The sequence below is a fragment of the Zychaea mexicana genome (genome assembly GCF_025766255.1).
Source record: "Zychaea mexicana strain RSA 1403 chromosome Unknown BDB00scaffold_88, whole genome shotgun sequence".
NCBI classification, from domain to species: Eukaryota; Fungi; Mucoromycota; class Mucoromycetes; order Mucorales; family Lichtheimiaceae; genus Zychaea; species Zychaea mexicana.
Window position 1 is genome coordinate 20,975 of NW_026516751.1, and position 13,856 is coordinate 34,830.

General features: G+C 40.5%; 2 protein-coding genes across 2 annotated transcripts; both read right to left on the reverse strand.

Moving 5' to 3' along the window:
* Positions 1-238: 238 nt before the first annotated feature.
* BDB00DRAFT_843220 (helicase C-terminal domain-containing protein) lies at positions 239-4,188 on the reverse strand. Its single transcript, XM_053124942.1, has 13 exons — positions 3,971-4,188; positions 3,777-3,870; positions 3,296-3,674; positions 3,102-3,180; positions 2,797-2,986; positions 2,627-2,706; positions 2,449-2,544; positions 1,625-2,344; positions 1,382-1,552; positions 1,037-1,270; positions 852-928; positions 607-761; positions 239-510 (listed from the first exon to the last, which is right to left on the reverse strand). Exons 1-13 carry the CDS (start codon positions 4,091-4,093, stop codon positions 332-334), a joined length of 2,577 nt encoding a protein of 858 aa, XP_052975657.1. The 5' UTR covers positions 4,094-4,188; the 3' UTR covers positions 239-331.
* A 436-nt stretch (positions 4,189-4,624) lies between these two features.
* On the reverse strand, positions 4,625-7,304 carry BDB00DRAFT_843225 (uncharacterized protein). Its single transcript, XM_053124943.1, has 3 exons — positions 6,367-7,304; positions 5,140-6,012; positions 4,625-5,067 (listed from the first exon to the last, which is right to left on the reverse strand). The coding sequence occupies exons 1-3, from the start codon at positions 7,105-7,107 to the stop codon at positions 4,999-5,001; spliced, it is 1,683 nt and encodes a 560-aa protein (XP_052975658.1). The 5' UTR covers positions 7,108-7,304; the 3' UTR covers positions 4,625-4,998.
* Between the last annotated feature and the right edge of the window lie 6,552 nt (positions 7,305-13,856).

The following is a 13,856-nucleotide window of genomic DNA, read 5'->3' on the forward strand; positions in this document are numbered from 1 at the left end:
ATTACAGTCCTTACCCTTTCTTACTCCATTATAATTACAGTACATCATATCTGCTATACCTTTACTACTTTATATCATAATTGATTTGCTAAAGAAGCTGCTCTGGCACACCTCTCATAATTCATCTTCTTTCTTGTGTAATTTCATTCGTACAAGTTACAGAAGCTTAATTCTAACTATCTTTCAAATAAAAACAGCAAAAGAAACGAACACACAAATTATGCATATATACACAAGGTTTATCCAAACATGTGAGCATTTCATTTGCTTTTAAAAGCGTCTTTAGATGTGCAGTGTATGATCCACATAGAAGCGTAGGTACTGATTACTACTACTGACGGAATTGTTTAAAGAAACGCACAGTGTTACCCATAGCCATTCCGAATTTTTCACAATGATCAATACGGTTCCCGATCCAGCCTGGCAATTTGTTTCGGATCCGCGCATGCGAATATCGTTGGTCCAGTAAAATGATGGTGGCATAATCGTTTTTATGTCGAATAGCTCGACCTAGACAGATGTTTAAGTGTCAATTCGCTTTCTATTCGAGCGTATACTGTTCATCAAAAAGGTTGTAAAGAGAAGCGATAAGAACGAATCGCTTACCTATAGACTGATTCACGCCTCGCATACACATATTTTCATAATATTCGTTACCAGCATCAGATTGACTCGGGTTCATATCGCCAGCATATTTGATTTTTTCTTGTAGCTCCACCGAGCCCTTGTTGGCAAACGGCAACCCCACCATGATCACACCCCTAATATTGGTGTATAAATGGGTCCAGTCCGTTAACTTTTCATCAACAAGTACTTTCACACATACAACAATTTTTGCGCTATGAATGTACCTTCCGAGCTGGTCCGAAAAATTGATACCTTCGGACATCTTTCCATTCACAACACATAACAGCAATGCACCGCCAGACTACATATTTACATATTGGTAATCAGAGCCTCATGTACTACCTTCATCTGACCATTGATTAAATGGAATGTAGGGGAGAGGAGAGGAAGGAGAGAAAGCAGGTTTTACCTGGTCTATATGCATAGCATAGTCACGCAATGTCGTCTCCACCTTGTTGCTTTCACGAGGTTCCTTGAGGATTTTCTTCTTTTTGGATAGCCGGGCCAGTACATTATTATTGGAGTTGCCACTTGCCCATCGCTTGTATACTTGTTCAAGATAAGTAAAGCTGGAAAAAAAACAAACGACACCATCCGGTATGACATTGCATAGATTAACAATCGCTTGACCGACTTCATCCATCTATCAGAGAAATTTTGTTAAGGATTGCCCGAGTAAGTACCAACTAACTATACTTGATTTAATGTGTTATCTATTGTTGTTGTTGTTGCTTAAGCATAATATATTACTTACGAGTTTCTCATCCTGTCTACTGTCATAGCGAAATAGAAACGGTTTTCCCGTAGGCCCTGCATCGATGCTCATTACAGCCATATTGCTTGGGGGTATAATATGGCCGCATGAAAGTCGATTGATCTGCGCGGAAGGGACGTCATGTAACAAAATGTTCGTGAAATCTGAAATCTAATAACCGTGACGATAATTTATGAGCGAGAGAGTTCTATATTCATAATTGCTTTGATTTTCGTTTCTTACCGGTTCCATAGTACCACCGGCTAAAATGATACTTTTGGCATCTTCAACAATAGGTCGAAAAACTTCGGCTGGATTCAATAGCATATACTTGACTTCTGAGCTTTCTGTTGAGTAATTGACCACAATACGACCATCTTTGTCAGGATTCGTCAATGCTAATAAAAATGCTTCGATCTGTGTCAACGTCGGCATTGCTGTGTTGCTGCTGTTTGATAACTGCTGTTGTTGATCAGAAGTTTCGTTTGCTTGTTGCTGCTGCTGTTGTTTTTGGAGTTCCTTGTCGATAAATCCATTCAACTTTCGAGCTAAATTGCTTGCTTTAAGATATTTTTCAATCTTAAACATGTTGATATGATCAATGCCAAGCATATGCACAAATTCATTGACACGGATCACAGTATCTTTTTTCTTGTTGTTTCTATCATCCGCTGTCGTTGCTGGTTCCAATAATTTGAGCAATGCTTTGACAATATGGACAGTTTGGCGGATATAAGCAATATTTTTGCCAAGTAGCCGATTCTTATACCGCTGTAGATACGTTTTTAATTGTGAGAATGCCATGCGAGCTTGATGATATGATACTGTAACCGTATGAATCGCCGTCACCGTTTCAATTAGGTTATGTGCTTCATCGATGATGACGACACTGTTTTTCAAAGATATGCCGAGCGATTCGCGTGTGCTTGCGTGTAGCAAATGTTGATACGGAAGAACAATGAGCTGATGATGCCAAATGAAAAAGAAGATGATTAGATAATGTATTCTCATGGTCAATCCATGTTTTTTCCTTTAGCTACCACCAGATGGATTTGCAAAATACGTACTTGTGCGGGCCGTAATGTATGTCGTGATCCATAATAGGGGCATATTCCCATCTGCTCTCCTACTTGAACTAAATCCTCGATGTCTCGCACTTTAGCCTATATTACATAATGCAAAGCAATTCCAATCCGATTAAAAACAAGTTCTTAAAAAAATCACATGATCCTTCTAGATAATTACCAATGCATGATCGCGGAATGCATTCCATTGCATCCTTTCCGTTTTTGCCGGTAAATAAGAACATCGAGCTGCTGTGCTTGCTATCGTATCAATCATCTACTATTAGTATACTTCTTTTATCCTAAAGATCGCATACAAGCAAGTTATAGCAATTGTTAAGCAATACTAACTCTTTTTCTGCAGATCTAAGCACGCTTCATTCATTCTTTGTACGCTTTTCAATTTCTTGATATCCTTGTGTATACAGGCATTTTTCCGTGATCCCAGGGGTACCGTCCATGTGTCTTCTTTGTATATTGTCTTATGGACCTCATGGATAAACTGGGAAAGTTGCGAATGCGTTCGTGACGTATAATAGATCTAGAATAGTGGTTATGCAGTCTTTAGTCAGGTGATTCCACTATTCAAGCTGTGCTGCTGCTGTTTCCCGTTTCATACTTTTCTCTATATAGCCAAGAGAGTACATATCGCATACCTTGAATTCTTCGAATTCGTCCTCTTCGTCCTCTTCTTGATCTGTCTGACGGCTTGAAGCTCCCTTTTGAGGTTCTAACCTAGTTAGTGCAGATCCACATATACATACCCTCTAATTAGTATATACTCTTTTTGAATTTCTATTTACCACCTTCTTTTTTTTTTCCCTCAGCTATATGTGAATATAACCATTACTTTGCTAATAACTCGCGCACTTCTTTTGAAAGATTGCTGTTACTATCCGCTGTCGCTGTTTTTTTCCCGCTTGCACCATCCTCTTCATCGTCACTTGTATATTCATCCAGTAGAAATTCATCATTGTCGTCTTCGTCGTTGCCTTTCTTTTTCTTATCCGAACCATTCGTCTTTTGACGCTTGTTCCAGCGAGGGTAGCCATCCCCGAAAACATAACCAGTTTTGGAATCCTCTTGTTGCCGAGCATATTGTATACGTTTCTTTAATTCTTTTCGACGTTCTTTTCGTAATGCTTCTCGTTGTTCTTCGGCTTTGTTTGTAACCTGAAAAGCCCTGAGCCAGTCAGGTTCTTGTTCGTCGTTGTCTTTTCCATGTGTGTCTATTTATTTTTTGCGTAAGTACACTTGGCTTAATTTTCTCTCTCCCTCTCTCTCTGTTCTGTCCCTTCTTTCGCTTTGTTAGTTATTTAAGCGACCCATACTTTGCTTATTATCCGTTTTGGGGTTTTCAGTGTCAGGATTGTCTTGATCTTTAAGCCATCGAAGCGATCCACAGATCAAGCTAAGCGATTTGCCCTGAAAGCCATTTTTTTTAGTTTTGATCGATCGATTAACTGATCAAGTAGATCGCGCGCGCAGCTCACTTCGTTTTTTTAAAAAGAACAGCAACACCTACAGTACCGGTGGGACTTTCAAAGATTCCAATCTTGCCCTGAGAGAGTGTAGTGTAAAGCGAATTCATAAAGTCATTTTGGATCGTATAAGGCTGGTACGGGAACCCATAATCACGATCGACCATTTTATGTGTGGTAAAAAAGAATGGAAAATTGATAGACAGCGGAGGAGGCAAACTTTCAGATAAATTTGACCTTCATGGTAGATCTAATATTTGTGGTGCTATCATGTGTTTGAATAATCAAACATGCTCAAAGAAGTGAAACGGATCAATTTTATTATTCGTATACATATGAATTGATATACAAAAATAAGCGCAACGTCTTTGGTACCAAGCGCTGACGAGAAGTAGCTAATGCAAAAGCCGAGAATCGATACTTGAATTTTCTAACATGAGGCCATCTTAACCGTGTACTTTCATAAGATTCCTGTTACAAAACTGCTTTTCTAACTAGATGTCATATACGTGCAGCCTGTCCAAACTACAGTTGCTTCCACACTCGGTATATCATGACGACGGATATTTAAGCAAAGCAAAACCTTAGAGAATGACGCATTCTAAGATGTAAAGAAAAGGCTCAATAATGATCAATGTTGCACCAAAGTAAATCTCTGCGAATGTTGAGGCAACAAGATCTTAGACGTCTAATAGAGAAGAACTCTGAAATATGCTTTTTTTATGATAATATAATATATGAAGGAAATGTACTTTGCCTGGAAGGGGAGAGAGAGAGAGGAATGTTGTGATGGAACGGATTTGAGGAATAAAACGTAGAGGGCGGGAACAGAGTAGGAAACAAATGTTCAAATGATTCTAGACGAGAGAAGCGTGCGAGTGGTGGGAAGAAGAAGAAGAGAGAAACGAAAAGGAAGCTCGATGGCTTGTGTATGTACATGAAAGAGAAAGGATTATGAATATAGAGAATACTAGAAAAAAACACATCTAAAACAGAAGCAGGATGAATAATTAAGGGAGGAAAGTGTTGTGCAATGTAGAGAAAATAAGAAAAGAGAATATGCTAAAGAAGCTTATGCATCGAACTCTCGTCGTTCAATCATTTCATCGACGATCGCATGTCGGAACTGCTTAATATAATTCTAAGCAAACAAACAAAGCAACCGCGTTAGCATCTACAAACAAACCCGAATACTAGGATCATTAGGTCTTACCGAGAATGTGGATGTTCGGGTGCCCACAAAACGCTCGGCCCAGGAACACAGGGTCGCATCCACAAACATGACAAGGTATTCGGTAAGATCCTTTTTGGGATCCAAAGGTGACCTCACGTTGGTCAATGGAATTCTCCAATCGCGAGGAAAGTCGTCCATGAAGAAGGTGCAGGGGAATGCATCGATTATAGGTTTCAACTCCTTATTCTGACGAGGAGTCTCTGCATCCGTGGCAACATACAGTACCATTTCATTCCGCTTCGCACACTCGCTGAGTCGTGTTGCCAGATCCATCTGTGACAATTCCTTACGCAGCTCATAAGGTGCCTTGGGTAGCGGGAACAGCTTGTGTCTTGGAACGGTTGGTTGTGTGGCATTAATCTTGTTGGTTGAGCCAATCAGGTCGTCCGTCGTCGTCTCGTTGCCTGTCATGATATCCCAGATCTGGTGGACAAATTCAGGCACTCGGTCTTTGAGCTTCTTGAGAAAGACACCATCGCCGGCGCGGACATGGGCGGCGACAAAGCGTGGCAATTCGTACTCCTCTTGTTCCTGATCTTCTTTTTCCTGCGCTTGGTAAGGGTCAAGTGGCACGAGCTCGCTTTCCTCCTTTTCGATTCCGTTTAATAGCTGCCCCAGTATCATGGCCGATGCTTCGCCAATGGCCGGATGCCGGAAAATAAGCGCTTGTTCGATCCGGAGCCGGTACTCGTCGCTTTCGTCCGAGTCGAGTTCTAATCGGTCGTAGCCAAAGATGCCATAAAAGTGCAGTAGCCGTTGCTGAATGCCATCCAATTCTCGAAGCGATATTTCGTATTGGTAGCGCAGGTTGCGTGGATCACCATCTTTCTCGTAGATATGCCATTGGTATCTCTAGTGGCGTTGTATATATGAACATGTGTACGTTAGTATCTTGCTTTTGTTACGATATTTAGAACTGTTTTCTTCCCTCTCCCTCCAAATGTTTCTGCGGCACCCACACACACGGAGCCCCTTAATTCTTTTTCTTTCACTGTCCCTTGAACCGATTGCTTAATTGACCAGTAGACAACCATATTCCAATATCGCTTGCATACGTGCACGCATACACGCACGCATACACGCACGCATATACATGCAATATGTATGGATTGGCCATTTGATCGGTTGGGTAAATCTGGAACCTCATTCTCCCCGATCCGCAACTCTTGATGTTGATAATAAATCAAAGTCCACCCCTTAACTTACCGTGTTGTCCTGCATCAGATACAACTCTTCTTCTGGTAGATCAAGTTCTTTCTGCAAGGCCACTAGCGACATATCCGACCGTTCCATGATATTGATGCCTAGACCGCCTTCATCTTCACTGCGCGTCAATCGATGCAAATCCGTTGCCCAGCTCCAAGGCAACATGGCATACGTAGTGAAATTATAGCATCCAAAAGCGACTTCTTCACCTTGCCAAACAGGTTCCTCAGGAATTACGTTGCCTTCAACATCGAAACAACGATCTTGGAATTGATCGTCGGTCATGTTGGCCAGTACACGATAGAGTCCCGGAGCAGGTGACCAGCCATTAGCACTTCCCAAGAACATGGGTGGCACAATCAAGGTTCGATTCAAATATTTCGCCAATAATGCAGCATTTAAAAGCGTGCTGCGTTGATTCGAGAATCGAGAGTAAGGTAAATACGTCAAATACTTTTCGTCGCTCGTAGGTACATGTTCAATAGCTTGTGGTTGAGGACTCTTGAGGAATCTCGGTGATCCATTTTTATCATCGTTGTCGCCGGTGTCATAGCCATTTGTACTGCCGTTGTTGTTCATAAATTCGTTGTAATTGTCTGTGGACCACTGCAGTAACCGGCTCGGAAGAGGTATGCCGTCATATTGATACCGTACAAGTTGAAGTGAAATCATCAACAGTGAGAACACTATCATGATGACTAGAACTGTTTTCTTTCGTGGATTTGTTTTTAGTAAAAACATGGCTCTTTGTGATTTTCGGCGGCATTCAACAGGACCAAAAGGGAAAATGAGTTATTTAATAGAGGAAGAAAGACGGAAAAGGGAGTGTGGAAGAAAAAAAGGAAGAAACAAGGTGGGTTAGGTGACACGACGAATTGACCGAAACCACTGCGTCCTAGGAAACCTGACTTTCAACATACGCACTTATTACGCTAAAGCGTACAACACAAAAAAGATAACTAATAAAGACATGGTTGACATCACTCACTTTTCCACTCTTTTCCATTATTGCCTCCTTTAGAAACCATCACAATGGGTCTACACAGTAGACTAGCCATAAAACTATAAGGAGAGGTAGGTAGAGGTACGCTAAGAAGGGAGAGTGGGGCGAGGGCGCAATAATAAGGAGCGGGGGTTGTTTGAAGGGCCTGATTAAGTGCTATGTTATTTCTATACGAATTGCAGCACTTATTTGTAACTTGTGCGGAGCCCTTTCCCTGTAGTAGTAGTCGAAGAGGAAATAAAATACTGAACGTTGAAGCGTGGTGACACAAAAAGGTGGCCACACAAAATGCGAATAGCGCATATTAAAAAAAGCTTGTACGCACGTAGCGAGCAAATACGTGTGTGTATCACAACTTTTTTCCTTCGCTTCCAATTCCGCATTGCCGGTTATATATTCCTTGTAGATACACAACTTTTTTCGCTTTACGCACAAACAGCAATAAATAGTCGTATGGAACATGCAGAATTGTTCTTTATAATGAGGCACACAACGAAATGTTCTGTATTTAGTTTATTGTAATGGTAATTAAGGAAAGAAGAAAAGAATTATACTAAACTCTTCCTTCCTCCTAGTTTGGCAATTTCTATTAATTGAGAAAGAGAAAAGAAAAAGGAGAATTATAACAAACACGGTGCGCGGGAGTCTTATAGTATGTATGCCTTCTCAGTACCTAGTAATACATCAATAGTAGTAGTAGTTCTTAGAGAGCTAGAATAAAAGAAATGCGCTGCAGAGAAACTACAAGATGAGATACATGAAGAAGTAGACAGTCTTTTTTACGGGTATAGTTATCGATACTAATATTGCACGTGTTTTGTTTACAAAATGAACTTTTCATTGTATGTTATACGAGTTTAACGTTTATCAACGTTGCTGAAGGCATCAGATCGATGTCATCTGGGTTAGAGCTACATCATTACGTACGCAGTGACAGTAGGTGGTAGTAGCAGTGGGGTAGATATAGTTTTTCTCTCTATACGCGTACTCGATATATCCTCTGCACAAAAAACTCTGATTCTACGAGTCATTCTTAAATGTCAGCTCTTAGGGATTTATACGAGCCAAATTGCTCTACAGCATATATCATGACTGGCATATCATCTGGCATCATCGCGTTGTTTGTTTCTATTACTCTTACTACGTAGCATTATGATTTGGAATGAGGGACTTGCAACAGGGGGCTTCTCAATAACAAAGCTTGACTCGGGTGTGTTAGTTGCAGGATCGGCTTTGTGCTGTATCATACAAAGTGGTAAGTGGCCTGATAATTGATGGGCGCGGATGGGGTCCCTTGATGTTCTTTTCTCTCTCTCTCTGTGTGTGTATGTGTCTGGCTGTCTGTAGTACAATGATTGGAGAAAAAGAGAGTTTGAATCGGTGCATTAATCATTTGCCCCTTCCCCCGCCAATCGCCGCTCGCTTGTTGCCGTCGCCGCTGCCATGATTGTTGATTCTAAGTGATTTGATTTACTATTTATCGTCAAGCAAATACACACGTGTCGCACTATCAATGCTAAAAAAAGCAATATGAAATATCGGGCTCTTCCGAATCACTGGGTTAACTTTTAAACACATCACACAAGGAGGGGAACAAATGTAAGCGTTTTTTCTCTAACATGAACTGATATAACCAATAGTAAACACGCGGTCAGATACTAATATGCACATATAATTTGCTAGACAACTTGTGTTATGGCAAAAGTACCATTTCCGTAATAAAGCGAAGCATATTTGAAATGCGATCATTTCTTCTTTGAAACATTGACGCTACTAATAATTGTAGTCTTGTAAGTTTATCAGGCCCCTTCTCTCTATCACCAAAAGGCTTTATGTTTGCAGCAGCGCATATTAAGCGGCACTCAATTCAAAGCATAAGCAGTTCTGCTAGTACAGAAGAAGCACTGATTTTATTGTTTCTCATTGGTAAAGTATCATAGCATACCAGTGGGTTTCACAAGCATCTGTCAAGAGTGAGCAGTGAATGACCGCCGCCTGACTGACTTTTCAAGAACACAGTGACTACCCAATGGTGATCCCATAACTCAACGTAATCAATTTGGTTGCAAAATCAAGTATCAAGGATTGAGTGGCATTAGCCATCAGTATACATACTAGCTCTATAGAAATTTTAAACGTTAGCTCTTTCATGCTTTTAGTATGTGATAAAACAGACATTCTCGTTAACCTAGAAGGAAAAACACGTCAAATACCTCATTGGAGCATTACCTACAAGAGATACAGTGTCTCGCTGACAAGAATAGACTTGAAAGAATTTTGGCGTCATCAGTGCTAGCTTGCCTGCCACATCCCCATTGTATATTCAAACCTAAGTAGTTCGTCAAACTATTATGACAGCTTACATATGTAGAAAACAACGTGGGTTGTCATTTTCTAGGTACTTGGTGAGCTTGCCTAGGGAGAAGCAGCAATAGCAGTCTTAGAGTAGAGGCGTACGTGCAGCAGTAAATTCAGCATCTCCGGAAGCAGTGTCTTTAAGAACATACTATCCCCAACCGATATCTCCAGCAGCGTCAATGGCCTCTGCCTGATCATCTAACGCCACTATAATGGATTCTATTGATCTATGTTATCCGAGGCAGTAAGACCAAAAGAATTGATCGAAAAGGATAGACAAAAAGTAGCAGACCGCGAAGATAAATGGCGCCTAAGCGCCGGAAAGACTCTAAATAAACAGATTCAGAAGCTAGTGACGCAACGTCAAGTCATGTATTTCTTTCGTGTGGAGGTGTGAGTAGGGGCTGATATATAGAGAGATTGGAATGTAAGGCTCTTAAGGAAACCGATGACGTGCCCATATTCTTTTCTTTTACTACTCTCAATGAATACAGTCATTTAGTCCTTTGCACTTTATGCTTCTTGATCCAGTCGATACAGTATGGCATGGATACTTATTAGATGATGCGGAGCTCGACGAAATCCAGTTATAAAGCAACCCAGCTTCCACCATGGTAGATTGAAAGAAATCGAAGATTCTTTCCACATCCAAAATCTGTGTTTGGGCCTCCCGTTTTACGTATCCGAAAGGCTACAAACGGCAATTTGTATCTATTGAATGCAAGGCAAGGTGAGGAAGAAGTGTTAAAAGCGTTGCATATAATGATATTTTTTAACGTCTTTCCAACCAGTGTTTTGAAACCCTAATAAATATATATATTGATTTGGCCCTATTTTTCCTCCTATTCTACGGTAAGTACAACCACAACGATAGAATCAACGACGACTTATAGTCTATTCGACTAATCTTGACGACGTCAATTATCACACTCAATGCGAACAACAGAGACTCAAAAATTTCTGGAACCATAAAGACGAAATTTGGATGTGACAAGTATGATATATTACAAGGTTTGCACCAAACCAAGAGACGAGGAAGGGATACTCCTATTATGGCGTATTTGACTCGATATCATCAAATGCTTCGATAGTTCTCCAACTGTTACAGCCACCAGTCTGTAAGTTCTCAATCCTTCAGTTTTTTTTGCTGTGATAACACGTTTTCTATACTAATCAATTTTTCTACTATTGATTTCCATATATAATGAATGTAAAAGCAGAAATGAAGCAACAAGACCGTCTTTAGCATCAAGACTATCTTATCGCGTGGACGATAACGATTATAATTGGCTCTTGATGCTCTGCTTTATATGTATTTCTGTGCAGAACGTTTGATCTGGGCGGCATTTCATTGACAGAACCAGTCAAGGAAAGAGTAGTGTCGAGGCAGGCATGTAGTGTCTCAAAATACACAAGAACATGTTGGTGGGTGATCGAACGTATCAATTCAGATCAACTTCGCAAGGTTGGAGCTTACGGTTTTGTTATTTTCGGTGAGAGGAAGAAGAAGGCGATAAGACATATATTTCTACTATACATTAGTGGTTACCGTAATGATACCTTGGCTGGCTGGCAAAAGCATACATTCGGCATTAGCGCTGTTATATTGGCCAGTATATACATTGGATTTGTATGCCCAGTTTGTCGCCTTGGATTCTCCTGTCGGATACATTGGTCGTATAACCAAATAACAGACTGGTGTGTATTCCAAGCAAACATGGAATTATGCGCATAGCAAATATTCCCCTTGCTGCGTGCACATGGCTTAAGCGGCGAGGGAGTTGGTCCAAGAAACAGCTAACATTGGCAGTAATGACAATGATCCTTCTTCACCACAACCATAAGCTTCTGGAGCGGACAAGGCAGTAACCCAATACGTGTTAAAGTTTCAAGGTGTCAGCCTGCAGGAATCATAATTTCCCTCTACGAAAAAAGACCTTGTCACTTCCTGTATATGTTAGACTCAAAAAGTATTACATTTCCTTAAATGCCACCCATAGTAAAGGGGTGGCAACAATTTGTGTAGCTGCAAAAAACACCTCATTGCTTCTCGCTCCCCATCCCATATATCGAAAACACGACGTGGAATATCTACTATATCTACTTGATACTCCTGTACATACAGCAGCTTACATCTATGTAATACTAGAGCTCTGCATCTTGAATCCACAGCAGTTAGTAGCTTTTAAAGCAAAGTGGAAAGCACCATGTTGGTAGAATCGATGCTTTATCAAATATGGGTGTATCATAGTCTGCATATTTCACTTCATCATTAGCATTATCACGACTTCAGCTGATAGCACCCTGTGGTTTTAGTACGTGAGTTGTTACGCGCTACATGTACCTGCATGTACTGCGGCTAAATGTAGTTCATCAATACTTTTTTTACTGAATCCATGTTAACCATATATATAGAGCTGCCCCTGTGATATACTTGAATCCTATACATTAAGCATTGCCATGTCCGACCTAACTTTTTACTCCAAAGATCTTTCTAACTGCCCCAATAACTTGCACAAGTAGATTGGGTACAGGAGACTATCCCAGTTTTGAACTTAAAGCATTAAAAAAGGTTCATATATGCAATGCGAATTCTTGTTGCTGTTGTCCAACTGATCTCCAATTGCTTTGCTTTGTTGCGCCAAGGGGGGGGTTACGGGAAGTACAGTAGACAGTAGTGTTTGTAATGATACGGCGTGTTTATGTTGTAGCGCTTTCTTTTTGCTGTAGACGTCCGGGGGGAGGGGTTGTGGGGTGGGTGCGGAGAAACTTCTGAATGCTACGCTTGTGGTGTTTGAGGAAAAACCAGCATCTTGGGTCCTGTATCATGGTTGCTAAAAAGACCATGTTTAGGTTTTTTTTACGAGAACTGGGAAGACAGATTGGATGGCGTGCATACATTGTGCTGTGCGCGATCTCCTTGTTTTCTTGTTGGGACTCTGAAGGTGGTTAGAAGCAATGTAGCGTGGGGAAAATGCTACTGCTATGCTAATTTTTTTCATACAATAGCAACAATTTGCACATGATACATACTTTCTGTTCTCCAATGTATAGAGACATGCACACGAGAGGATCCACAATGCAATTCGATACCCGGGGACGAAAAAAGAAGAAAGTGAAGAAAAGTAATAAAAGAGGCAAAATAGTAGAGAGATCTCGAATTCTTTGTGATCTCGTCCGCTGGACGAAGATCATGATTTCATTTATCTTTGTGCTACTGCCCTGCATGTGCTGCTACACAGCTGCTAGTGTATCATATACTGCGCAGTAAACGTGCCTTTAAGCTTTGAAACTACCCAGGTTGAAAAAGGGCGTGTGTATCAAATAAAGAAACAATCGCTAGTACATAGATAGTGCGCTATATTTGAAACAAGACCTTGACCCGTTAGTAGCACACACCGCTCACCATTTACACCGCCTAAAAGTGTTTCGAAACGTACCATGCATGATCAATCCTCGATCATACCATAGCATTTATGGTTCTGTACTACAAACTCTGTTACCCCACTTATAGTATACTGGTATGTTACAGAACGTAACAGTATAAATAAATAGAGTACATAAATAAAAGATACAGTACATATGCACGGGTTTGTTATCTCTTCTTTGCTAAATAGGATTACTTGTATGTTTGTTATTGCAGACAACTTGAAATTTGAGCAGCAATGTGGCGGGGCACGTTGTTGTTCTAACCCGATATTAAAAGATAGATGCGTTCGCTCTAACCTCTTGTTTATTCTCAGAATCCAACGAAAAATTAAAAGATACCATCATTGACTGTAATACATCAACAGAAGAAATTCAAAGCACATAGCTCTGTATGTAGTACAAATGATATATTTGCAGTGAACGCTATCAATATTACATACTTTACTACACTTTGTTGGCGTTTTTTTTAGTTTGATATGGGTTTTGCACTCAGTGATAGATTGTTGTGTTGCCACGAGCAACAGTCAGTCGGATTGAACACTTTGCACACCAATAAACTTAATTTGTTTTTGACTAACTAAGTATACTAAGTGACCTAAAAATATAATCATAATAGCTGTACTAGCTTACAGTCCCTTTGCAATAGTCTACAATGATAGTTTTCCGCCGTTGCCTTCCAAAAGTAAAGCCAAATATATTA

Coding starts and splice junctions, on each gene's coding strand:
- BDB00DRAFT_843220 (XM_053124942.1), bottom strand. CDS start 4,093: ATGGTCGATCGTGATTATGGGTTCCCGTACCAGCCTTATACGATCCAA. Junction 1,271..1,381: donor GTAGACAGGATGAGAAACTC/GTAAGTAATATA, acceptor TTTCTCTGATAG/ATGGATGAAGTCGGTCAAGC. Junction 929..1,036: donor ATGCTATGCATATAGACCAG/GTAAAACCTGCT, acceptor GTAAATATGTAG/TCTGGCGGTGCATTGCTGTT.
- BDB00DRAFT_843225 (XM_053124943.1), bottom strand. CDS start 7,107: ATGTTTTTACTAAAAACAAATCCACGAAAGAAAACAGTTCTAGTCATC. Junction 6,013..6,366: donor ATCTGATGCAGGACAACACG/GTAAGTTAAGGG, acceptor CAACGCCACTAG/AGATACCAATGGCATATCTA. Junction 5,068..5,139: donor CCCGAACATCCACATTCTCG/GTAAGACCTAAT, acceptor TTGTTTGCTTAG/AATTATATTAAGCAGTTCCG.